The sequence below is a fragment of the Branchiostoma lanceolatum genome, chromosome 1 (genome assembly GCF_035083965.1).
Source record: "Branchiostoma lanceolatum isolate klBraLanc5 chromosome 1, klBraLanc5.hap2, whole genome shotgun sequence".
Taxonomy (NCBI): Eukaryota; Metazoa; Chordata; class Leptocardii; order Amphioxiformes; family Branchiostomatidae; genus Branchiostoma; species Branchiostoma lanceolatum.
In genome coordinates, this window is record NC_089722.1 from 13520249 (window position 1) to 13544749 (window position 24501).

A 24501-nucleotide genomic window follows, 5' to 3' on the forward strand; every position below is an offset into this window, starting at 1 on the left:
ACCAAAGCAATATTAGGGCCAAAAAATGGAAATCAAAAAAAAAACTGACATCTTTATGGTAGTGACATTTACTAACATTGTTTAGTACATTTGCGTAATAACTTCATACTTTTAGGATTTTAAAACAGCGCAAAATAGTGCCGTACGATGATCCCCTTGGTTTCGCGAGCCTACAAAAACTCCGGCCGCGATTTTCAGTGAGTTCTCACATCACAACAACGTCGTCTTTTTGCATCATGGACGTTGCCATACATTGTGATAGTGTTGTTTGAACTAATCATGTATAGAAATGACTAAATAAATTGACTTTTAAAATCCAATTTTTCGGACCCTAATATTGCCTGGGTTTCCTTTAACCTCCTTGGTTTACACAAGCTCTTGCCGGCTGGGGTCAATGACCCCACGGTATCCGTCGGACCGGCCGCTAGGAGCGCGATTTAGTCAGGGTATATTTTGATTGCCTTTAATCAAATCATTAGAAAGCCTCATTATTTTGTCTTTTATTTCATCATCCTGAAAGTTACAGGTGACACATCTCTGCAAGAGGCAGCTGTGATGGCCCACTGTTCATTCCAGCTGCCCCAAATGCAATCATCTTCAAGTTCCTTGCTTTCACTTGTAATATTGACAAGATCACAAACTGTAAGTACATGTCATATTGGGTTATTGTATGTCAAAAGTTACAGGCATCTCAAGATGTCAATAATGTAGAAGCGATCAAAATGTTCAGTACATTGTACTTCCTTGTCATGGTATGGCTAAGTTAGTATTGTTAAGTATGTAGGCATGAGGATAGATAGCAGTAACCTTTCAAAGAAGACCTGTACAGTAGAATTATTGCACTCATGACTCAAATGTTAACTTACTAGTTACTAGTGAGCTAGGATTCAAAAGGTAACTCTTGTTTAAAAGACAATTTATTCTGACAATAAAGATGTACACTTTTTATTCAAACTTTCTAATCAGTTCTGTCTTTGAACTTTGATGACAGTTCAAATTAAAGATTTCTTTATCTGCTTGAATCATAAATCAAGAATTGAGACATCAGTTTTGAGTGACAATGTCAGTCTTGTTGATATTTTTTTCAAAATATAGACCCCTAGCCTAGTCAAGATCTGCATCTAAATCTGAGAGCCCCCAAATCTTTGACAACACCAACTGGCAAAGAGTTTACTCATTCTATCATGTATCAGTACAGCAATAGGAGTACTGAATATAACTGTTAAGTGTTTAAAATCATTCATTAAGCGGTGTAAACCTCCAGTGCCTCAGAATGCCCCATCTCATCTTCTCTTTACTTGATTTTTCATCAACTTTAGTTTCTTCCACAGCTACAGTTTTCTGCTTGTCCTGCTCTTCCTGAGCCCTAAACTTTTCTATCACCTTTGCCACCTCCCTGTCAGGTTTGATGTGACCTAGCTGTTTGGCCATGATAGGAACAATCATGTTGTACTTGTCAATTCTCTTGTTCAGTGCTACAATGTCCTCCCTAAAAGTGTCCAGGTATGTATTCCACTGCTTCTGATGCTGTAGTGAGAAGGGCTCTGAACCAAACGTGGCCCTCTTTGAGTCAAGATTTTTCCTGAGTTCTTTTATGCGGTTTCTAACCTCCACTTCCAGTTCGACCCACTGTGGTTTGAACCCGTTGTCGTTGAGAATCTTGTTGATGAGGTGCGTGGCGGTGTCTTGGTATGGATTGTACTCGGACTTCTTGCGTTCCAACGGCTTTCCCTTGCCGGGTAGGTTGTCGAATTCTCCGTTGGCCATGGACTCTGCGATCATGTCCTCAACCAGACGGTCGATCACCTGCACGATCTTTGCTTTCCTCGCCGCCCGTTTCTCCTGCAGGACGAGCGCACTTTCCGACATCGCCGACAGCTTGGCAACTTTGTAGTCGACGACCCTATTGGCTGCCCGGTCCACCCTGTACTGTTGGTACTGCCTATGCCTCTGGGTAGGAGTCCCGTAGCCAACTCCCTCAAACCCCAGATATTGCCTATGCTGAGGAGCTGTATGCTTTATATCAACATCTTCCTCTTTGTTCTCCTCAACCTCTTCCTTATTTCTCTCCTTCACAAGCTTTTCCTGCACAGTTCTGTACGCTTCTTCCACTTGCGCGAACTTCCTGGGGTCGGCAGTTTTGGACCTACTGTCTGGATGGTACTGTTTAGCCAGTTTGATGAAGGCTTCCTTCAGCTCTGCTTCATTGCAGTCGTCAGCGATGCCCAACAGACTGTAGCAGTCTCGGAGGTTCTTTGCGAGTTTGTATCCCAAAAGATGACCACTTGCGCTGAAAGATCTCAGCGAGTGAAACTGGATAGTTCTGCCCAAAAGGGAGCGTGATAGTACTCTTGCACACTGCATGGTTACGTGAAGCAAGCACTGGTGGCGTGGCTGTATATTTGGCTGTTTAAGTCAGCAATACCAACTGCTGTCTACAGTTGCCTGCTCCAGTTGTGAGGTCATGACAGTAGCTTTTATATGGATCGTGCCTCCCTGAAACACAAAAGGAATACTTGCCCTTCATAAAAATGTCCTCCATTTCAGCAGTTGAGAAAATATTACATGTATATGATATAGGATCTTGTTGTTGCAGCAATTTTCATAACAATAAAACAACCTGGTAATTCATGCAAGTGCAAAGTAAAAAGATTTCATGCATTCCAAAAAGTTATTGTTCCGACGTATCGATTCGTGCGGTTATTTGGACATCGAGAAAAGTTTCCACATAACGCTAGGTAAACTCTAAGTTGACCTAAAAAAGTAAACAGCGAAAAATCGTCTGCTGGTCCTGTTTCTGGGCCGTGTCAAGTGAAAATCACGACGAAGTGTGTACGTGGGTACCTCAGACATGCATATTTAGGAAACAGCTATCAGCATAACTTTAAGACAGTTGAAATATGAAGCAAAAACTCACTTACGTCTCACCTACCGGCAAAAAGAAGCCATTTTGTTTGTTTCGTAAGGTGACCTTTGACCTACTGATCGATAAAACTATTTCTTATCTTTTTTTTAAAGATACGTAAATGCATTTAGCACATTTAATACACATTGAATTATTATCTTTACAAATCATTAAATTTGTTTTAGAAATCTGAAATTGTGAAAATCTTGAACATACTGTACAATAAAGGTCATAGTTCACCCACGTTTGCCATGATTGGCGGGAAACTCCATGCTGCATTCATGCGGACCGATTGATTCAGAAATCAGCCAGTAATCGGGAAGAATTTGTGATTTGTCGCTGATTCCGGAACTTAATCAAGGTAAGGCAGCGGTGCTAGTTACGTCTTGATTTGTTCGTAAGATAGAACTGCTTCTAGAAACACATCCATGTATCAGAATTCACAGAATTGTAACCGGACTAGCTTCAGGCTAGGCATGCATCATGTGGCTTACGATATACAGATTTGTGTACCATTTGTATACCGGATATCATACACGTTTGCTAGTCTACGGCATATTTTTCTATGAACGCATATTGGCAACACCTTGAATATATGTATCGGAATGGAGCACACGGGTCACCGGTCAAAATCTTTCTTTACCTTTGGGAGTGGGGAGGGGGGCAAGGTAGGGCTATCCTATAGGAGGGCCTGCATGGGAGGGGGGGGGGGGGGGTGTCCCGACAGCGCTCTTCGCTAAAATATTTGGAGGGCCAGCCACGCATTACGCTAAATCCAGGTAGCCTCTCTACGCTCTACGCTAAATTCTGAAGCTTCCCAATTTATGCAGGACTCAAAAACCTAGCGGCTGAACTAAGGCGTCAAAGTTGGTGATGTATGAGGTTTGGAGGTGACAATTATAACATAGTCCTGAACATATAAAGTAACAATGATAACGGCCAGCTCCCTATATAACTGATGCTGGAACATTCGGGGCACAGTCATTCAAGCATCAAGAAAAAGAAGAATACGACTTCAACTTGTTTAACCCCCAGATAACCCCACGAGGCCTCCATTCTCAGTCAAAGGCTCCCCCGTGCAGTAGCAAAAGTGTCAAACTTCTAAAAACAACTGTATCATCAGACAAACAGATGAGAATTGAGCCCATATTTTTGCTGATCTTTGCCATTCATTTGGTTTCAAAAGGGTCAGACGCAGGTTGACACGGTTTACTATGGATAAATAATTACGGAGGGATCATTCGGGAGACTGTGAATGTCGCAAAGCTGAACCTGCACATGTCTGCTCTACCCATAATGGGTACAAGCGAGCGCCGAAGGCGGGCGATTTATAGGGGGGTTGTAAAATTTTTTAAATTCAACCCTCTGAGATGACAGTTCCTATATTTTGAGGATTTCAAGGTAAGAATCGAAGGCTGTCGATAACAGCGCTGACAAGTTCACTCAGGCAGGTGAGAATGCATTAATTGAGGTTTCTAGCAGAAACCCCTTAGGTCTCTTCTGGTGAATGGTGTGACTTCAGCCAGAAACAGCGGCGTATAAATGATAAGTAATCTTAAAGTCACAATGGGACCTTTATTTAGACCCCGGCTGTTTGCGTTGCAAGCTTTGTTTGCGCAATTGTCAACCTTTGAGATGACAATCCATTGATTACTTCATAGGACATTTTAAATTAGGTCAACGACCTACAGGATGAGTCTCTTGGACTGTCATGAGTTGGCAAGTTATGCGACACAGCAAATTTTAATGGTATACCTTCTCTGAAATTAAAACAACCGATTACGCTCTACGTAAAAGGGCATGCAGGCCCCAATGAGTTTCGCCAATTTTCCACCGGCGCAAACTGGTGAAATTCCATCAAAACATGCCCTTTGACCCTCCCACACAAGAAATGAACACATCCAAACTACACCTATTTCAAAGTGTACCGGGCACTTCAAACATGGCTAAAACCCTGTTTTTCTATCTAAATGAAATAGCCACAACCCTTACCTGTCAATTCCAGCTCAAAAACGCCAACATTTCCAACAAAGAGGCCTCCTACAGATACTTTTAACAAGGCTATACAAGGCTATTTCTATGAAATGAAAACGGACCCTCTGCGCATGACTGTAATCGTGACCTTTGGCCTGAACGAAACGTGACAGTGAATTACCAGCTATCATGACCTTCGCTGTACAGACGTCTCTGGTGACAGTCTAAGGGCATTGTGTTACAAGTCGGTTCGAAGTCAAGCTGAGGCACTCAGCTTTTGAAGTGGACTCTAATTACACTCTGGTATTCTTTTTGATAGTGATAAGTAACGTTGGCAGAATTTTCAAGAACTTTATAATGATAGTTCTGAAAGTGAAGTGTGCAAATGCATGTGTGTGCTTGTACTGGTATCTCTGTGTGGCTTTGTGTGTGTGGGTGTGTCATTGTGCAAGCATGTATGTGTGTGTGTATGTAGTGCTCAACAGTGTGTGTGTGTGTGTGCTTGTGTACATGTGTGTTTGTACAAAGTATCTGCTGCTGTAACAGTTGTTCCTTGCTCTCGTGCAGGATACCTGACTTAAACAGGTCTCTGTAGGCCTGACTGGCCGTATAGTCCCAGGGAATTAAGATAACAGTGAGTGTCTTCCATGTTTGAAAAACTGGGGGTAAAGAATTCCTGTACGGTGTATGCTGATTGTTCATTGCTACCCAGACAACCCCCAACCCTGGTCCCAGTACCATGACAATCCCTCCCCCCCATCCACCCTCTAATGATGACTTACTAAAATAAGTTGCTTCCCTCCAGCCTGAATCTTTTTTCTCATTGAAAATCTAATTAGAGGTCAACCCCTCATGCATAGCCTCGGGGGCCAGAAACCTAGCCTGGAATCCAGACCTATTATAGCTCCCGAGAGACTCAGGAGCTATAGTAGGTCTGGATTCCAGGCTACCAGAAACCCACTAGCCCAGCCACCTTTTCCAGGAACCTGTTGGACAAGTCCATTTGCCCGATCGGATTGCCACGGGCAGGTAAAACTGATGATCGGGCAAGTGGATGTAATCCTGTACTTGCCCGATCAGGCCAGTGCAATTTATTTGACGCCCTACACTTAAACAAATAAGAAATTTTGAAGCGGTGTTTGGGGCACTGTCTACTGATTGTTTTCCCGTGAAAATATCATATCGATACCCGTCCAAAAGGCAAGTGAATTTAAAAAAAACTTGTCCAACCTTGTTATCTCTTTGCCTGCTCACTTGTGCTATAACCAATGCATAGCAGTCCACAGCAGATAGCAAGTAAATCATGGCAAGTGGAATGTAAAAAGATAGATAATTGTCACATGGAAAGGTACACTATATATCCTGACAAGCTTTCCCTTAACAGTAAACACAGATAAATCGTCAGCCATGGGAGACAAGGTTCTTGTGCTGGGCAGTGGGGGAAGGGAACATGTCCTGGCGTGGAAGATCGCTCAGTCACAACATGTCGGACAGGTACTGGTTGCCCCTGGCAACGCTGGCACGACAGGAGAGAAAATCAGCAACACAGGTGAGAGTCTAGTTATCTTCACTCTGTTCCTAAAATGTTTATTGAATAATCAAATAGTCTTTATTAGAAGGAACACAATACACTTATGAAGAAGAGTAGGGATGACCCAGTGTACGATGTGCTTGGTCAAATTGGGAACATTTTAGGCTCATGCCTTCTCTCTCACCACTCAATGACCAATCTGTGAATGACAAATGAAATTGTTTTATAGACAAACATTGTCAACTTGCAAAACATTATTACACATGCATAGCAATAGCATTTAGTAGCTTTAATCCCAGATAGTTTTAAAGGAAGCTTTAAGGAAGAAAGATGCACAAGGATTGGACATAACAAGCCATTTGACATGATATAACTCTAGATCTCTGTAGCCTGTAGGGTCAGTGTGTTATGCTTTGGTTTAGGGCAGTCACACTGACTCATTCATAGTACACACAAACCCATGTCAATAATACATGTATCTTGAGTGTTATGTTCTCACCATCTAAAATATATCTGAGAAACCATAAGTCTTAGAATTCAATATACTGAGAGGAGGTAACACTGTTGATGTGTGTCATATACTAGACAATAAGTACACTTCCCATAGCCTGTATTTACACAAGCTCTTGGCCGGAAGTTACTGACCCCCACCCCGGGGGATGGCGGTCACAGGACCGGCTGGCCACTAGGAGCGTGATTCGTCAGGCTACACTTACCAGTACTGTAAGAGTCCAGTTACATAGTGACAGATCTCAAATCAAAACTTGATGTCTAACATTTCAGATGTACCTAAAGCCTTTGCTGACCTTGCCCAGTGGTGTCTGGATAATAAGATAGACATGGTGGTGGTGGGACCGGAGGCACCGCTCGCTGACGGAGTGGCTGACACCCTCGCTGCCAAGGGTGTGCCCTGTTTTGGACCCACTGCTAAAGCTGCTCAGATAGAAGCCAGCAAGGTTGGTGTGAAATCTTGTATTTCTCTGTTCCTATTTCTCTTGTCATAATTATAAACTTCTAGTTTGTGAAAGGATACAGGGGATTACTGTGTATCCTTTCACAAACTGAGAAACTATTTTTCCAAAATCATTAATTTTTACAGAAAAAAAGGGTCAACTTTTCTTGATGTAAAGAATGTTAACGGAGGGTGCTGCAACTTCGGCATACTCCCAACTTCGGTAGGATTTTTAATTGTCTCGTTCTGCAGAAGTGAGCCATCTTTTTTTTCAGCCACGGTGCTGAATAAAATCGTTAAGAACCCAACTTCATGCATAGAGCTGTCGTCTGAATAAAACAGGAATTTGTGTACAATTAACTGATTTTGTGCCACGAAGAAAATATGTCGATAAAAATGTCTACGTTCGATGCAAGGACATTGTGAAGTGGCAACTCTTACATAAAACATATTCAACCGTCGTCATGCAAACTTACATGTTGTACACATGAGGCATAAAGCAAAACAAACACCAAAAAAACTTGGGTCTTGGTTAGTTTATGTCGCGATTTAGCTTGTCTGAAATAACGAAATCAACCGCGGCTTCGAATGCCCTCCCCCTTTTACGTCACGGCCATTCCGTTGACCACGATTCGAATGTGATACCTCGGCAAGGCATCTCTGCTCCCGCTGTACATAAGTCAAGTCGGCTCCAAAACGGCAAACCTTATAATCTAGCTTGACTAGTATACGTCGGATAAACTTGCATTTGATAAGTTCCCGGTGGCAGGTTTGCACTACGTGGTTCCACACAAGCAAACTCATTGATGTTGCAAACGTGTAACCTAACCCCGCATGTTGATTGAAATTGACAGGCCGCTTTGCCATGATGTGGGCGGCACAGGTCGGAGATCTCTGAACGCAAAAACACGAAGTTCATTGATGTAAATGGCGATTTCTCATTGCTTGCTAAAAAAAATCCAGAAATTCTTGAATAGCGAGCTCTAAAAACAATTGATGATCGTGTTTAGAATATGTCATAACTTTTCACTGAATTGACCGGAAAAACAAGGAAGATTTGCCGCGTACTTTCTGGTCACATGCGGTGCTGTGCCGAGTGCAAATGTCACGATTTCAGTTTGCGGCGTTACAGTGCTTGCTCGGCAGTTTTGGACGTACTTGTGGCACATTTGTGGCATTTGTGCGTTCCTGCTACGGGACCATTTGTATGATATGAAGTTTCTACTCTCATTGCCATACCAAAGAACGGATCGTCAACGTTGTCATGGCTTGGAACGCAACAAGCGGCGTAAACAGTCGCTTAGCCACAGCGCGCCCGGCATCGGTGACGCCTTACGCACGGTCAAAAATTATTTACCAGAGGGAAGTTGAAGTTAGTTGACACGAAATTCTTCCTTCTGTTTACTTGAAATAGTACCGACGAATCAAAGAGATACAAAGATATTTTTATGCCGAAGTTACGGTACCCTAATCAGAATGGAACAATATGGAACGTTTTAATCAAAACAACATATTTCTGGATTTACCGACTGAGATCAATGGCGTAAATCGTGCACGGACGACGAAAAATCAACTCCACAACGGCAAATCCTCAAACACCACCACTCTAATTTATCATTCGTAAAAACGCAACACTTTTCAGACAACCGACACTGGTGCAATACGATGTCGAACTCATAGATTTACGTCCGAAGTTGCAGCACCCTCCGTTACAATTTTTTAAAACGTTTATGAAGGGTTTTGTGACCTGCATGTACTTTTGCCTTTCTATATCTGTGACTGCAAAACAATTACTTGATACACAAGATATTAAGTGTACTATAAACTCTTTGTAGGAACACTAAGTTAATCATCCAGATAACACCTAATTATGATTGTTACAATATTCCATCTTCAGGCCTTCTCTAAAGACTTCATGGATCGGCACAACATCCCCACAGCCAGATGGAAGCAGTTCACAGATGCCAAGTCTGCGAGTGACTTCATCAACAGGTCTTTGACAATTCCTTTTTTTTTGTGACATTTTTGTCAAATTTCGTGTTTTTTGTAATTTCATCAAAAATATGCAGCTACAGTATTGTGCTCACAATAGGAAATTATGACAGTTCATATTTAGATTATGATTTATAATATAGTGAGCATGATATCTGTGTCCATACTTTCCACAGTGCTGATTTCCCCGCCCTGGTGGTGAAAGCGAGCGGCCTGGCCGCGGGGAAGGGTGTCATTGTGGCGGGGAGCAAGGCGGACGCCTGTTCTGCAGTCAAGGACATTCTTGAGGTTTGTTCAGTAGGCTGTGTTTGTAGTTCTATGGCACAAGAAATGTCTTAGACTGAGATTCTTTAACCTTCTCCTTGCAGTCAAGGATATTCTGGAGGTTTGTTTGTGACTTGTCTCTGTGTACATAGCTCTTTGAATTACATATCAGGGTGCGAAATACCCGGTTGCGCACTTACGCGCGCAAGCACATTTTCTTGGTGCACAGCCAAGCAAAATATCATCTAATTTTCATTTTGAAACAAAAACGCCATATAATACCATAAAATGCTACGTATGTACTTGGTTCGAAGAATCAGTGAATGTAGGTGGGGCAACCTGAAATTTTGATGTGCAACCTAGCTTTTGCCCCAGTTTGCCCACCGGGCAACCTGGCTCAAAAAAGTATTTCGCACCCTGCATATGGCTTAAGAAACTGTGTGAGACTGAGATTTTTAACCTTCTCCATGCTACCTCACAGCTCTATACTACTTTCACTTGGTGCCTTAAAGATACCGAAGGTTAAGCAATGAAGTCAGAGATCATATTAAACGTAAAAGAGCTGAGACTCAGAAAATACCATGTTTGTTTCATTTTAAAGGATAGATATAGACTACACTGTAGCTGACGTATTTTTCACCCTACCTTCCAGGACCACCAGTTCGGTACTGCAGGAGACGTTGTTCTAGTAGAAGAGCTTCTAGAAGGACAAGAGTGCTCTGTAGGTATTACTTTTATGAGAAGTGAGGTGTATTTAAATTGTGACTGTATGATATTTTATTTTTCAGTAGTTTATCCATGTACGCACACTAAGGTCGTGTATTTAGGAAGCTAAAACCTTGACTTTATATTTTTTTATATTTAAAAAAAAGGTTACCTACTCCTAGAATTCAAAGTAACCCACTCCTTCTAGACTTGCTCTGCCATCTCGTTTTAAAGAGATTTATATAAATTTATTAACCTTTTGACTAATACATTATACAAGCTTGGTTTACCTTGAACTTGTTACTTACAGCATGATATGATTATAACAGACAACAAACCCCTTTTCCCTTTCCCGTTTATGCATTGGGGTAACAGCACCATGTGAAGGTAGGGTTGTTGTCCCATTCCCATATCAGCTGGTGGCTTGGACAAACATTTAGATATCCTCCCGCAACTTTCTATGCTGCCTTGACAAGAATTTGTGCTCTATGACTGTTTGAGTGCTGATACAGGGGAACGGCTAGCAACCCCTTTCTGTAAAGATATACCATGCTACTGAAACAGCAAGGAAACTTGCTGACCTATGTGTCACTCAGTGGCACTACCAGGGTCTAAACAAAACATATGAACAAGTGCTGCTGTCATTGTTTGTCATTGTTGATATGCGTCTGTCTCAGCTGAGCTGTCCGCAGGCAAATATAGAGCCTAAAAAGGCAGTTTACAACACAGCAATCAAAGTGATGATCAAACATTTGGTGGGAAAATGACAAATACCAGAGTTTAGGAATCAGAATTGCATGACCTGAATTAGTGGTACAGTAGTAGTGTTGTTGGTGTCTTTATAATTACTGTTATCTGTTTTCATGTCATTTGTGTAAGGTTTTCCTTGTTTCTAACTGTTAGTCCAGATGACTAGAGCATATACAGCTTGTGAAACTGAAACAGAAGGTGGTCCTTCATAGTTTTTTGCTACGTTTTTACAAACATCACCACACACACACATACACACAAACACCAGAAGATCCCTAAGTCCATAACCCTTTGTTTCCCACAGTGCCTTGCCTTCAGCGATGGAAAGACGATTGCCTGCATGCCTCCAGCCCAGGACCACAAGAGGCTACTGGAGAACGATGAAGGCCCCAACACGGGCGGCATGGGAGCCTACTGCCCCACACCTCAGGTGGGTGAAACCCTACCAAACATCACTGTGTGGCTTAATCATGGGTAGATTTATCAGGTTTATATGATCAGTTAGAAATGAAAACAAATAATCCCTATATAACCTCCATTGCGGCATCGTTTGTGATCTAACAGAAGTATGTTACTAAATATTATAAAACTTAGCTGATTTCAAATGTCAAGTGGTTGTAGTTTTTCATCATGATAGGAAAAATCGTGGATTTGATTATGCCAAGAAGGCAGCTGTGTGGGGAACTTTACCCTGCTCTTGGTTTCCACAGGTGGATGAAGCCACATTTAAGAAAATCCAGACAGACATCCTGCAGAAGACAATAGATGGGATGAACAAAGATGGTTCTCCATATATAGGTATGGATGCTATGTACATGTACATCATCGAGAGTATTGGATGTATGTAAAGATCTCTTTATATATGTCCATTATAGATGCTTTTCATTGCCTTAAAAGTTGATACATATGTTTTAGCATGCATGTTTTTGAAAAGCATCTAAATCATATAATTTGTACATGTATGAACAATAAATTGCACCTTACATGTTCTTGTGTATCATTTTAAGCTACAATTTCTATCAAAGGTTTTTGATAAAACAGTGCCAGTAGAAAAGAATAACAGGTCAAACATTAACAGAATTTTACACAAATACTTTTCAGATGTAAAACATGTACTAATTTTTTCCCCACAGGTGTTCTGTATGCAGGTATCATGTTGACTAAAGACGGCCCCAAGGTTCTAGAGTTCAACTGCAGGTTTGGTGACCCCGAGGCCCAGGTACTCCTGCCACTGCTGAAGAGCGATCTGTACGCTACCATCATGGAGTGTGTGAACGGCGACCTACAGTCCGCCATGCCGCAGTTCCACACTGATAGGGCCGCCGTTGCCATAGTGATGGCCAGCGGCGGTTATCCGGGGTCATATAAGAAGGGGGTGGAGATAACAGGTCAGTAAATTATGAAAGATAACTTTAATTTGGATAATGATTACATCCTCTCAGTAATGATGTTTCATTTAACCTTCTCCCTGCTACTCACCCCATAACCAATATAAGTTTGTTGCCAAAATTCTACTTCAGTAGGGATGAGGTTAAGAACATATAGGTTTGAAGATAATTTTTCATTCTTTTGAAACTAGCTTTTGACATTTTTGATTGTAGCCATGTGATGTACAACAAACTTTAAAATACGGCTTAAGGTTTAGTCGTACATTAAGACTTGCCCATGAATAGTTTCGTCAGGTTGGTAGATCACTGGATACAAAAGTACACTGACTGGTTATGTACACAAGCAACCAGAATGTTAATACATACCTGACGTTTTGATGACCATCTATTCCCTTCCTTAAGGCAATTAAGACTTACCTTGTGCATTTATTTGCTATCTTTCATACCAGGTATAGACAAATGGGAAAACAACGAAGACAAAATAGTCTTCCACGCTGGCACTGCGATGAAAGACGGGAAAGCCGTCACCTCTGGAGGGCGTGTCCTCGCTGTGACCGCCATTGCATCTTCGCTGTCGTTGGCCCTTGCCGAGGCAAAGAAGGGCGCCGAAGTCGTGACCTTCCCCGAGGCGGTGTACAGGAGAGACATCGGGAAAAGGGCCATTGACTATCTAGAGAACAAAAGGTTGGTGGAGGGATAAGTTCCGGTCACACATAGCTGACCATGACCTCCCGACCTGCTCCAGACCATGGTTGGGCGTTGGTCATGGGCAAGGTCATCAGTGGTTTGGAGTTGGTCAGCAAGGTTGTTTTCTAGTCTTTAAAAGTCATGTGCACCAGAGAACTATAAATTTTGGAAAAAAAAGTTGGGAAGGCCATTTTCTGCTTGGATGTGATCAGATTAGCAAACTGAAGCTAGAATAGGGTGGATTCCAGCCTACTCCCAACCCAGTATGGACATACATGTAGGTTTGGGAGTAGTCTGGAGCAAAGCCATGGGAAGGTCCTGAATGTGTAACAGAGGCTTTAGCAGCATGGTGAAATAAAGAACTTTCCTGTAGTTCTAAACATAGCTGCAAGAGGGAGCAAATGTGAATACTTTTGAGGTTTTGTGGCTGAGTAATCACAAGAAGAAGCCTGGAGCTTGATGAAATCTTGTCCAGGGTTTTCATTTTCGACTTTGGTGCAAACACATACAGGGAAATACGATTTTCAACGGAATTCAAAGTTGATGCTTAGAGTCTATATATCAATGTGTGGCACTCTTTTGCTGAATAATGTTATATCCTTCCTCTCATCTTGTCTCTCCCTTTGTGCCTCAGTCATAGCTTTTGTGCTTATCCTCTTTTAGTATTTATCCACCAGGTCACATAAACATGAATATGTATCTGCCATACTGAAAAAAATGCATCTAAAGAGATCTCCAATGAAACGTCACCCAGTATAACGCACTAGAGATCTCTCAAACACACTGTTTTTCAAAGTAGAGAATTGTTACTAACTGGTAGGTAGATGTACATGTACTCATATCAAATCTGTAAATCTCCTATGTTTGTGCTCTTGTATACATATCAAGTTTGAGAATCTTGTTAAAGTTATCCCATTGTAGAGTGCTTTATTAGATTAATTCACTTTTGAGGTATTCAATAATATGTCAGTTGATAACATCATTTGATCTGAAATAATTTCTGTCTTGATGGCAGCCTTATTCAATACACGAAATGAACTAAATCATCATAATTACACTATGATTGGATTGAAATCAATTTTGTATTGATCTTTAACATTTCTTCATTTTACCACTTAAAACTGCTGCAATTCATGTTATTACATAATGAGGAATCAATTAACTTAGGATACTACTAGCAGAAATGTAGTGACTTTTCTTGTAACACTCAACCTGAATAAATCTTTAACATTTCTTCATTTTACCACTTAAAACTGCTGCAATTCATGTTATTACATAATGAGGAATCAATTAACTTAGGATGCAACTAGCAGAAATGTAGTGACTTTTCTTGTAACACTCAACCTGAATAAATCCAGTGTGCCTTCGAAACTGTAGTTGTTTCTGTGTGGTCTGTCTTCTCTGCATGCTAACTTGTCCTTTTCCACTAATATCACATGATATTCAATTTTACTCAACGTATACTCATCATACATTTACTTTAAACCTTAGATCCTTCCACCACACAGTAGTAGTGTGTGCATAACTAAAGTCAATGATCATGAAATAAAATGTAAAAGTCCTTCACAAAATATCTGCCAGTTTGTAGAACCTATGTGTAATAAGAGTACTAGCATATGGGATGAATTCCAAAGAACAGACAGGTTAATTTCCCAGGACTACGTAATTGGTGGCTGTAGGGACTTAATCCACTGCCGAGTTTAAGTAAAGATATGTTCGTCTGCTGAACATAGGTATAATTAGTCCATTTGGGGATAAAACATGAACAGCAAGACATTGCATATCAAGGCATTCGGGCATGGATGGGATTTCTTTGAGCAGTGCCAATACTTGCTATTGATGGTGTAACAAAACAAATGTGAACATACAATGATTATAAATCTCAAAATAACACGAGTTGTGTGTCAACGGTGAAGATAGGCAGGGGTATATGTTGTCGAATGATCTCAGTACAGAACTGAATTAAAGGAAATGTTGATATACAGACAAATTTTGGGTTTTGACATGGTTTCCACAGAAGAAGTTTTGGTTAAGAAACACATGCGCTCAATTGTTTTTAAGTATAGCCTAAGCTAGTTTACCCCACAAAAAGTCTAACAATTATATCTTTTAAAGCACCTTCCTTTACATTTCTTGTGGAATACAGTCAAACCTGCTCAAGAAGACCACTCAGGGGACCAATTAAATCTGGTATATGTGGACACTAGATGGACACTATAGACAGGATTCTTAATGAAAAATTATCTAAGGGATGACAAAAAAGTGGTCACATTGGCCAGGTGATCCTTCTGGGGAGGTGGTCCCCTGTACAGGTTTAACTGTAGTCATAGTTGTGCTCAAAAAGAAACTCCATCTTGACTGGCAGCCCTTTTCTCCATTGACGCCTATAAGCTGTCCTGTTCAAAGATAGTAAGAAGGTAGTACTCAGTAGACAGATGCTAACCCATACCCTTTCCCTCTCCAGACCTAGTGTGAGCTATGCCTAGTGTAGTTTGGGGTAGACAATGACGCAGGGATGGTCCTAAACTGTCCTGTTCTAAGTCTAACACTAATACTAATAGTGTATTCAGTAGACAGAGATGCTAACCCATACCCTTTCCCTCCCCAGACCTGGTCTGAGCTATGCCCAGTGCAGGGTGGTCATTGATGCAGGGATGGTCCTAAACTATCCTGTTTCAAGTCTAACACGTGGTGTATTCGGTAGACAGAGATACTGACCCGTACCCTTTCCCTCCCCAGACCCGGCCTGAGCTATGCCCAGTGCGGAGTGGACATTGACGCGGGAAACCAGCTGGTCCAGGCCATCAAGCCGCTGGCCGCCAGTACGGCCAGGCAGGGGTGCACGGCCGAGCTGGGGGGGTTCGGTGGGATGTTTGACGTGAAGGCCGCAGGGTACACAGACCCTATCCTGGTGTCAGGGACTGACGGTGTGGGGACAAAACTCAAGGTAGGCAGAACTTAGGAAACAGGGTCCAACTGATGAAGAAAAACTTGCGGCATGTACATGTACCTCCAAACAAGTTAGCATGTAGCTTGTAACAATACCAATACTGAAACCCAAGATTAGCCTCACCTAACTCAAGTAACTGTAAGATGCTACAGATTTACTTGTGTTAGCCTTTATTGCTTAGTAAGTAGAATTTTAAGATCATTTTTTATTTCTATTTATCAGTTGGTTGTGGTTAACCATATCAAATTCGCTGTACATTTTGTTGTGTCAGTTAAGTTTCTTTTTATATGAATAGAGTTTCTGAATTCCCTCAAGTTTTATGAAAAAGTAAAAAGAAAGGAACCAGCAGCCTATTCTTTGATACTGGTAGTTTCTTTTGTGACATGCTCATTTTTCATGACAACTGCAACACTACGTTCTCTTTTTTTCGGTACTTTTACAAAGTAACAACTTCTATTACCTGTATCTACCCTCAGATTGCCCAAGCATATGGCAAGCATGACACAGTTGGAGAGGACCTGGTGGCCATGTGTGTGAACGACATCCTGGCCCACGGTGCAGAGGCCCTGTACTTCCTGGACTACTTCGCCTGCGGGAAACTCGATGTGGGCGTGGCCAGGGACGTCGTCAAGGGCGTGGCACAGGGGTGCAAACTGGCTGGGTGTGCCTTATTAGGTGGGTAGTATGACATGTACATTTTGTGAATGATAAAAGCTTGCTTGAGATTCCTTTTATTTGGCTTACCAAGTGTTGGTTATGAAATTAAGATAAAAAGTCTACATAGCTCTGTAGATGATGGATTCAGAATGTATATCTCCTTATTGTATAAGTAGATAAGTTTTTGTCTGGCAGAAGAATCCTCTTTTTACCTGTTTCATTTAATGAGGCCATAGACCAACTTGGGTAAATACCACCAATCATTTTATCATGTACTAGGACTATACAATAAAAATGTTTGTTGAAAGAAGGGAGGGAAAATATTCTGCAACAGTTGAAAGAGAGATTTTTGTTTTGTTCCATTATTTTTCTGCTGGTATAGGCGGTGAGACAGCAGAGATGCCTGGGATGTACGCGCCCGGGGACTACGACCTGGCAGGATTCGCGGTCGGCGCAGTGGAGAGGGGGACCCAGATGCCTCGTGTGGACGCCATCAGGCCTGGTGGGTGTGACATGATTGACATGTGTCCATCATTCTTCTGCTTGATCATACTGTAGATTTGATTTGAAAATAGCTGAAAATTGTTTCGTGGTAGGCAATTATAGGCAATGGTTGATTGAAGTTGATGCATGCAGATGATTTATTGATTGATGGATTTGCGCTGCTCCTTTTATATTTTGGCAAGGTACTGGGCATTTTGAAAAGATCTCCAATGCAATGTACCCAGTATATCTTAATTGTGCATACTAGGAGGTGCTGCTCTAGAGATATCTCAAACACAGCTTTTTTGCGTTTCGGTGCCTTCGCACCGAAACGCAATGTCCTGGCTTTTACCTTCAAGGAAGGAGGCTTCAAGCAAGGACCAGGGAAGCAGGGAAGCTTGGTTCAACACTGTGTCGCACACAATAAGACCTTATATGGCAATACGTTCTCAAATCCTTGTATAGCCGTTGCCTTATATGGCAAGAGAGCAGGAAAAGGCAGGCACGCCAGATTTGCATGTGACACAGGACGGCGACCGCATGTAAATGCTACAACTGTTCGGAAATATCATTGCATTGTGGTTTCGGACTTTGATATCCTGAAAAATGACCATATTACATCTATTCCACAAGATTGCAGAAGAAAAAAAATGATTTCGTCAAGAAAACGAGCAAAAATCGGCATAAATGATACCATATAGTGAGGTTATAGCATTACGTCCAGAGTAAGTAAGTACGTACCGCAGCTTGGCCGATCTGGCAACGCGAAGCTCTTCGGACCCAGAAGATCCGGGTTCGTCTCCGTGCATGGATTTTTTTTTTCTTTTTAGATATTGAATATCAAAAATATATATTGATATTATATTAATCTATCAATATCATATTTATGAATATCATTTTTTTCATTAATAAATAAAGAAATATTTTATATTTGTTATTTTTAAATATTCATTTAATATATACAAGGCCTTTGTCTTATGAACAGGACTTCATAGATTCCAAACCCGGCATTCGAATTTTTCTGTTCATTGTAATGGAAAATACCGTGCAGCGGCTCCTATGCGCGGTAAGATGATTCTTGCAAAACACTCGCCACTAAACTTCTATCCCCGATGTAAACAGAGGCTCTTGATGTTGTTTGCAAAACAGCGATTCTTTGTTACAGTAGCAAATGCTCCATTGTTCAGTATCGACTTCATTCAGACAACACGGACGTGGAAAGTGGCGCCCCTCGGCACAAAACTATGGGAATTTTCATGAATTTTAGCAAAATTACCCAGGAAAATAAGGAAGAAATGTTGTAAATGCGGAAACCAGAATAATACGGATGAGGTAGCTGTTGATTTGTTTGACATTTGGTAGTCATTTTAGATAGAACCTTAGCTGTTATGAACTTCTATTTCACTTAATTACCATAGTGCTGATGATTCAATGGTGCTTTTTCAAATTTTATGTTTTATTGCGTGCCATGTACATAATTACATTGATAGCTTTTATAATGAGCCTATTATACATTTTACAAATAAGCACAAGTTGTAGGCCAAGACCAGCTTTTTCAAAAGCACTTAAGTTAAGTGACGTAACTTCAAAATTGCTTTCCCCAATCTGCCTTTCTCTATTAAAACAGTACTCATTTCCCAAAATGACAATTTTTCTTATAGACTGAACAGCCCTTGAGTGACTTCCTCTGGCAGATTTTACTTCAAGTAAAGGGAAAAGACAATTCACACTCATAAACGTAGCCGAAACGCCAGCTTTTTTTAAAAGCTCTTGTTTTCAATGTGAGAGATATATATATAACAGCAATATCAGATAAAGTTAAGTTAAGGTTACAGAGACTTGTATTGACAGTAAATAACACTTGCTGCATTTTTCCAGGTGATGTGATAGTGGGCGTGTCCTCCTCTGGTGTCCATAGTAACGGTTTCAGCCTGGTGAGGAAGGTTGTGGAGGCTGCAGGTCTGACCTTCCTGTCCTCATCACCCTTCAGTAGTAACCAGTCCATAGGTGGGTACCTTATCTGGTTGTCTGATCTTGTGTTGAAGTCAAGAAAATTGAACCAACACACATGTACGAGGGGTGATCAATAAGTCCTCGGCCTCACCCAGAAGTTAAGGCGCACAACTCAAATTTTGGGGAACAGTTTTACAGTATAAAGTCTTTTCTGAGTGTCTACCAAAATTCAAATCATTGTGATCATTACTTTGCAGGTGACATCCAGTAACATTAGCTGAGGTAGAAGGATAGAAATATGGACAGTTGAGCTGTGACTTGGGGTGTGCGGGCCGACTTGCTCTGCTGAAAGCCAGATATCCACTTATTTTCAGTTGAAATAAGAAGGGAATCTTCACCAAAGTGACCAAACACTTTGACAATGTCTTCGAAGATTTTATGCCGATTCATGGCATGAGGAACTCGACCCACACAGCTCTAATCACAGTGCACCCTTGTTTTTCTCGTCACTTACTTATTAGTTTTCAAATGGACGTCAACTAAAAAGTATTCTTTCTTTCTTTCTTTATTTCTTTATTTCGGGCATAAAAACAAACCCATAGGAACACAATGCATATTTAAAAGAGCTATAGACTTAACACAAACACCAAATGACATATTGACCACAATGATTTGAAATTTGTTAGATATTGCTAAAAGATGTCATACTACATGATTATGCCCCAAAATTTGAGTTGTGCACCATATTTCTGGGTGAGGCGGAGGATTTATTGATCACCCCTCGTACATGCAGTAGTAGTTCTGATGCTGTCTTGGTATTGTTGTTATGAATGCTGCAATGACATTTATTACTTATGATATTTTGACATCCTGACAAGAAGACTTCGTCACAATAATAGAAAAATTACTGTAAATCTTTTTCGTTGTGACTTCTCTGCTGCAAATTGATAACATGTACCACGGATATGCATTTCGGTATTACTGTTGTATTACAAAATTGTTTCAACTGTGAATTTAAAAACTGCAAAGCCTTGTCGTCACGCCTACCTTGAAATAAAACCACCGCAAAAGTAAAAGTTTGCTTTTACTGCTTGAATGTTGAATGTTATCAGGTATTCCAAAATTTCTTCAAATTCTCTCCATAGGTGAAGCCCTTTTGACGCCAACCAAAATCTACGCCAAAACACTTCTCCCGGTTATACGCTCAGGAAACGTCCACGCCTTCGCCCACATCACGGGCGGGGGGCTGGTGGAGAACATCCCTCGCGTGCTCCCAGACAGCGTCAGTGTCAAACTGGACGCCAACCGTTGGACTATACCACCGGTTTTCGGGTGGGTGGCAGGACAGGGAGGGGTAGCGGAGGCCGAGATGGCGAAGACGTTTAACTGCGGCATCGGGGCGGTGTTGGTCGTGGAGAGAGGGAAGGAGGAAATGATTCTGGAGGATGTTAGAAAAACGGGAGAGACGGCATGGGTTATTGGATCCTGTGTGGAGTCATCACATGGTGAGGGTATATTATGTGCCTGTTGCAGACCATCCTCCAGTGTAACCAGCTATAAAGTACACCCAAAAAGTGCAGAAGGTTAAAAAAGCCACCTAAAAATTCTGCAAGACATTTGTGTATTTGCAGTGTGTAATGCATTTAGTAAGATTTGAATTGATAAATGGAGGAACTGTTACAGTTATGCTCCATAGATTATCACCCATTAAAGATGACACAGAGCTACCTAAACTCCATAATTTTAAAGTCACTAATCTACAGAATTAACATTGGTAGATCTACTATCTTCTTAGTCTAGTATTTTTTTTAACCTTGACTGTTAAATTCTTGGCAATGGAAAATTACAACAACACCATTTTTGTTTCTCCCAAGGACAAGACAGGGTAGCCATTGACAACTTGTCTGCAGCCCTGAAAGCTGCGCAACCAACTCTAAAGAGGACAACCCAGGACGAGACAGCCAACAAGAAGATGAAACTAGTGAACGGACAGGCACACAGGACTAAAGTTGGTGTCCTGATTTCTGGAACAGGTATGTAGTAATAGCAATAATTAATTTGAAACATCCCATATGTTTCTAGAATAATGGGCATGGTCATACTTTTCTCTTGGCTTGTAGCAATGTGGAATATGTTTTGTACAAATTTACAAACTTTAAAGAACTTTTTTTCTTACCATTGATGATTTTCACAGAAAATGTGGGAAAATGTTCTTTACTCTCCAACCGAAAGACAATATAACCCCTTCCCCCTAGAATATTGTCCTTTCTGTTCTTTAGATATGTCATTTTCACATTGCTTGTTGACGATGTGTATTTAAGATTTGCTAGAGGTCTTCCCTGTGCAACGACTGTACCCGTAAGGTGTTGCCCAAAACTACTTCCCAAGGGAAGGCAATGATGCGATTTTTATAATATTTTGCAACTCAATCACAGTACTATACTAACGGCTCTGTCTCTAAGGTATCGCCAAAAAGAGAACCGTTTATCAATTTGTATATATATGTGTAAAGCCTTTATGATAGGCTGTTAGAGATTTGTTGTTGGTTCATTCTGATTGATCTCGCTATATTTCTCTATATTTCTCTATCAGGCACTAATTTGCAGGCTCTGATCGACCACTCCATTGACCCCAAGAACAACAGCGCGGCTGAGATTGTCCTGGTCGTCTCAAACATCCCGGGGGTCAAAGGTCTGGAGAGGGCAAAGAAGGCTGGCATCCCCACTAAAGTTTGTTTGTTTGTTCGTTTGTTTGTTTGTTTCGGATATCCATTAGGCCATGTTGATTTGATCATATGGATGACATCCGCGAGCGCATCAATTTTCATCCATTTCCCTACCCTAAGGTTTGCAACTGTACAGTATAGTAAACCGTACAAAGAAGCTTCAAAATGAGCATTATTTGGGGGAATTTTGCAGCTTTTAGTACTAAGACATATCCCACCTTTTAAGAATATGGGAACCATTAAATTGTGGTTGCCCTCAACAGAAGCATTTCTCCAATTTAAGAGATTGTTTTTACTAAAATAAATCCCTAAATAAATTTCCTTTTCAAAACCATGTTAGATTGTGTCATCTCGGGGATTTTATAACACCTGGTGTATGTTTTCAAAAAGAGTCAAACTGATGTTTGCAAAAGAAAGCTCTTTAGCCTTTTTTTATTGATAACTTACATTAACATTGAATGCGGTGGTTTACTGAAGGTATATACTGTAGGTATATGATGCTGTTGTTTTGTGCAGGTTATCAGCCATAAAGGCTATAAGAAGCGTGAGGAGTTTGACAGGAAGGTTCACGAGGCGCTGATGGAGGCTGGTGTGGAGATGATCTGTCTGGCGGGGTTCATGCGCATCCTGTCGGGCTGGTTCGTACAGCAGTGGACGGGCAGTCTGCTGAACATCCACCCCTCGCTACTGCCGTCGTTCAAGGGCATGAACGCGCACAAGTTGGCTCTGGAGGCGGGGGTGAGGGTGTCGGGGTGTACTGTTCACTTTGTGGTGGTAAGTAAATTCCTTTTATTATTTATTTGTTTGGCTGAGACATACATACATGTATGAGTTAAATACAAAGTCAAATCCTTTAAGAAAGTTCCTGCTGTTGCTAGGCTATTAAATTATATACAGTTTTATCTTTGTCCATACAAGGAATAAAAAGAGTAAGAGAAGGGGCTTGTGTAGAATAACAAACACCATTCAGTTTATTTTACAGCTTATACTTCCAAATTTTTAGTTAAGAACTATTGTGAAATGCCACTCAGTGTTTTTTTCCCGTTCATTTGATACAAACTTTTCTGATCATTTTCTACAGGAAGAGGTGGATGCAGGTGCCATCGTAGCCCAGGAGGCCGTACCAGTGAAGACAGGGGACACAGTAGAGTCCCTCCAGGAAAGGGTAAAAACAGCAGAACACAAGTGTTACCCACGGGCCATGGAGCTGGTCGCACGGAGACTAGTAGGCATCGACAGTCAAGGGAAACTGGTCCGCTCTGACACAGAATAACGTTTTCTAACACTAATAATAGTATATTGAATTCATTGAAGTCCAAAGCGATTGATTTTTGTGGCAAAGTGAAAAACTTGTGTTCACTGTCAATGAGTGTGCAGTGAATATAACTGTAGCAACATATCGCAAAACAGAGCATTCACAGTTTGACAAATTTGTGGTGAGAAACCATACCAACTTAAAAATACTGTGAACATGTCAAAATCTAGGACTGGTCCAAAACTGTTACTGGGTGAGTTAAGAGGGCCTTTCTAGTTCTTAAGACATCGTATGTGGCTTTTCTTTGACCCAACCCCAATTAAGATAATTTGAATTGGCACATCAATCAGTCATAGGAGCAAATGTAAGAGAAGAAGCTGAGGGGGGTATTGTTTTAAGGGGATAGGTTTTGGTTACAATGTGAGTCTGTATGAAATGAGAGAACACCTCGTTAAAAAATCTTCTGGGTACATTATGTATCACACTTTATCAAGCAAATGCAATGCAAAAGTAGCAATGTTTACATAAGAGAAGATTGTAGATAGAAGATTTATCTTGGTATTGGCAACAGTGGTGAAGAAGTAATATTTTGTCATAAAATATTTGCAGTTGAAATCATCTTTACCAAACTATGTTTAGAGTTGTTTTCTCTTCACCTCTTCGTGTTTCTTTAGCAGAAGTTTTCCCTTTTCGAGTGCTGTATTTTTCTAGTTTACATCTTAGTATTCACGTACATATAGCAAGAAAGGGTATTTTTAGAGAGAAAAAACATAGAGGTAATATTGAAAATTCCTGTCATTTACTTAGACATGTTTAAGAAGTCAGTGTGACTGACAACTGTTCTTCATCAGGTCTATCATGTCTTTTATAGTATAAAAGACAAACAGACAAAACAGCAAAGCAACAGATCAGCTAACTTTCTTTTTGTTAGTCTGGCTAAGACTGAAAAAAAGTGAGAGCTGAATTACACAGGCTAAGATCAAACTACTGGTAAGAGAGATGCCAAAACTTGCCATATACTATCATAAAGTATTTGTAAGCATCTAAAGCCAATAGAACATGCTTTCAGTTGGTTGTAGTACTTATATTGTAACGGTTACAGGTATATTACAGCTATACTTTGAACTACCTGACAAACAAATACAGTGTATGACTCCAGTATTGCAGATCCTACCTCATGTTTTGATTTCTTGTCTCATTCTGTGGTACTGGGATAATATGTAGGGTGGGCTACATGTATGAGGGCCTACATGCCCCTTTTACGTAGAGCGTAATCGGCCGTTTTAATTTTACGTAGAGCGTTGTCGGGACCCCGCCATGCAGGCCCTCA

General features: G+C 41.0%; 2 protein-coding genes across 6 annotated transcripts; one reads left to right on the forward strand and one right to left on the reverse strand.

The window, feature by feature from the left end:
* Positions 1-899: 899 nt before the first annotated feature.
* On the reverse strand, positions 900-2992 carry LOC136435967 (dnaJ homolog subfamily C member 28-like). Of its 3 annotated transcripts, none has more exons than XM_066429679.1 (2): positions 2922-2992; positions 900-2496 (listed from the first exon to the last, which is right to left on the reverse strand). In XM_066429679.1, the coding sequence occupies exon 2, from the start codon at positions 2362-2364 to the stop codon at positions 1237-1239; it is 1128 nt and encodes a 375-aa protein (XP_066285776.1). In that variant the 5' UTR covers positions 2365-2496; positions 2922-2992; the 3' UTR covers positions 900-1236. The 3 variants fall into 3 exon arrangements, with proteins under 3 accessions (XP_066285776.1, XP_066285781.1, XP_066285788.1); XM_066429684.1 differs by having other exon boundaries at positions 2918-2981; XM_066429691.1 differs by having other exon boundaries at positions 2933-2975.
* A 141-nt stretch (positions 2993-3133) lies between these two features.
* On the forward strand, positions 3134-24344 carry LOC136435946 (trifunctional purine biosynthetic protein adenosine-3-like). Of its 3 annotated transcripts, none has more exons than XM_066429664.1 (19): positions 3134-3266; positions 6273-6428; positions 7194-7366; positions 9260-9354; positions 9531-9642; positions 10271-10339; positions 11378-11503; positions 11784-11871; positions 12207-12461; positions 12911-13145; positions 15888-16095; positions 16575-16773; positions 17138-17257; positions 19117-19245; positions 20337-20696; positions 21066-21224; positions 21784-21920; positions 22433-22690; positions 22998-24344. In XM_066429664.1, exons 2-19 carry the CDS (start codon positions 6287-6289, stop codon positions 23187-23189), a joined length of 3057 nt encoding a protein of 1018 aa, XP_066285761.1. In that variant the 5' UTR covers positions 3134-3266; positions 6273-6286; the 3' UTR covers positions 23190-24344. The 3 variants fall into 3 exon arrangements, with proteins under 3 accessions (XP_066285761.1, XP_066285757.1, XP_066285768.1); XM_066429660.1 differs by having other exon boundaries at positions 3135-3266; positions 6264-6428; XM_066429671.1 differs by lacking the exon at positions 3134-3266 and adding an exon at positions 4703-5182 and having other exon boundaries at positions 6264-6428.
* The last annotated feature ends 157 nt before the right edge of the window (positions 24345-24501 follow it).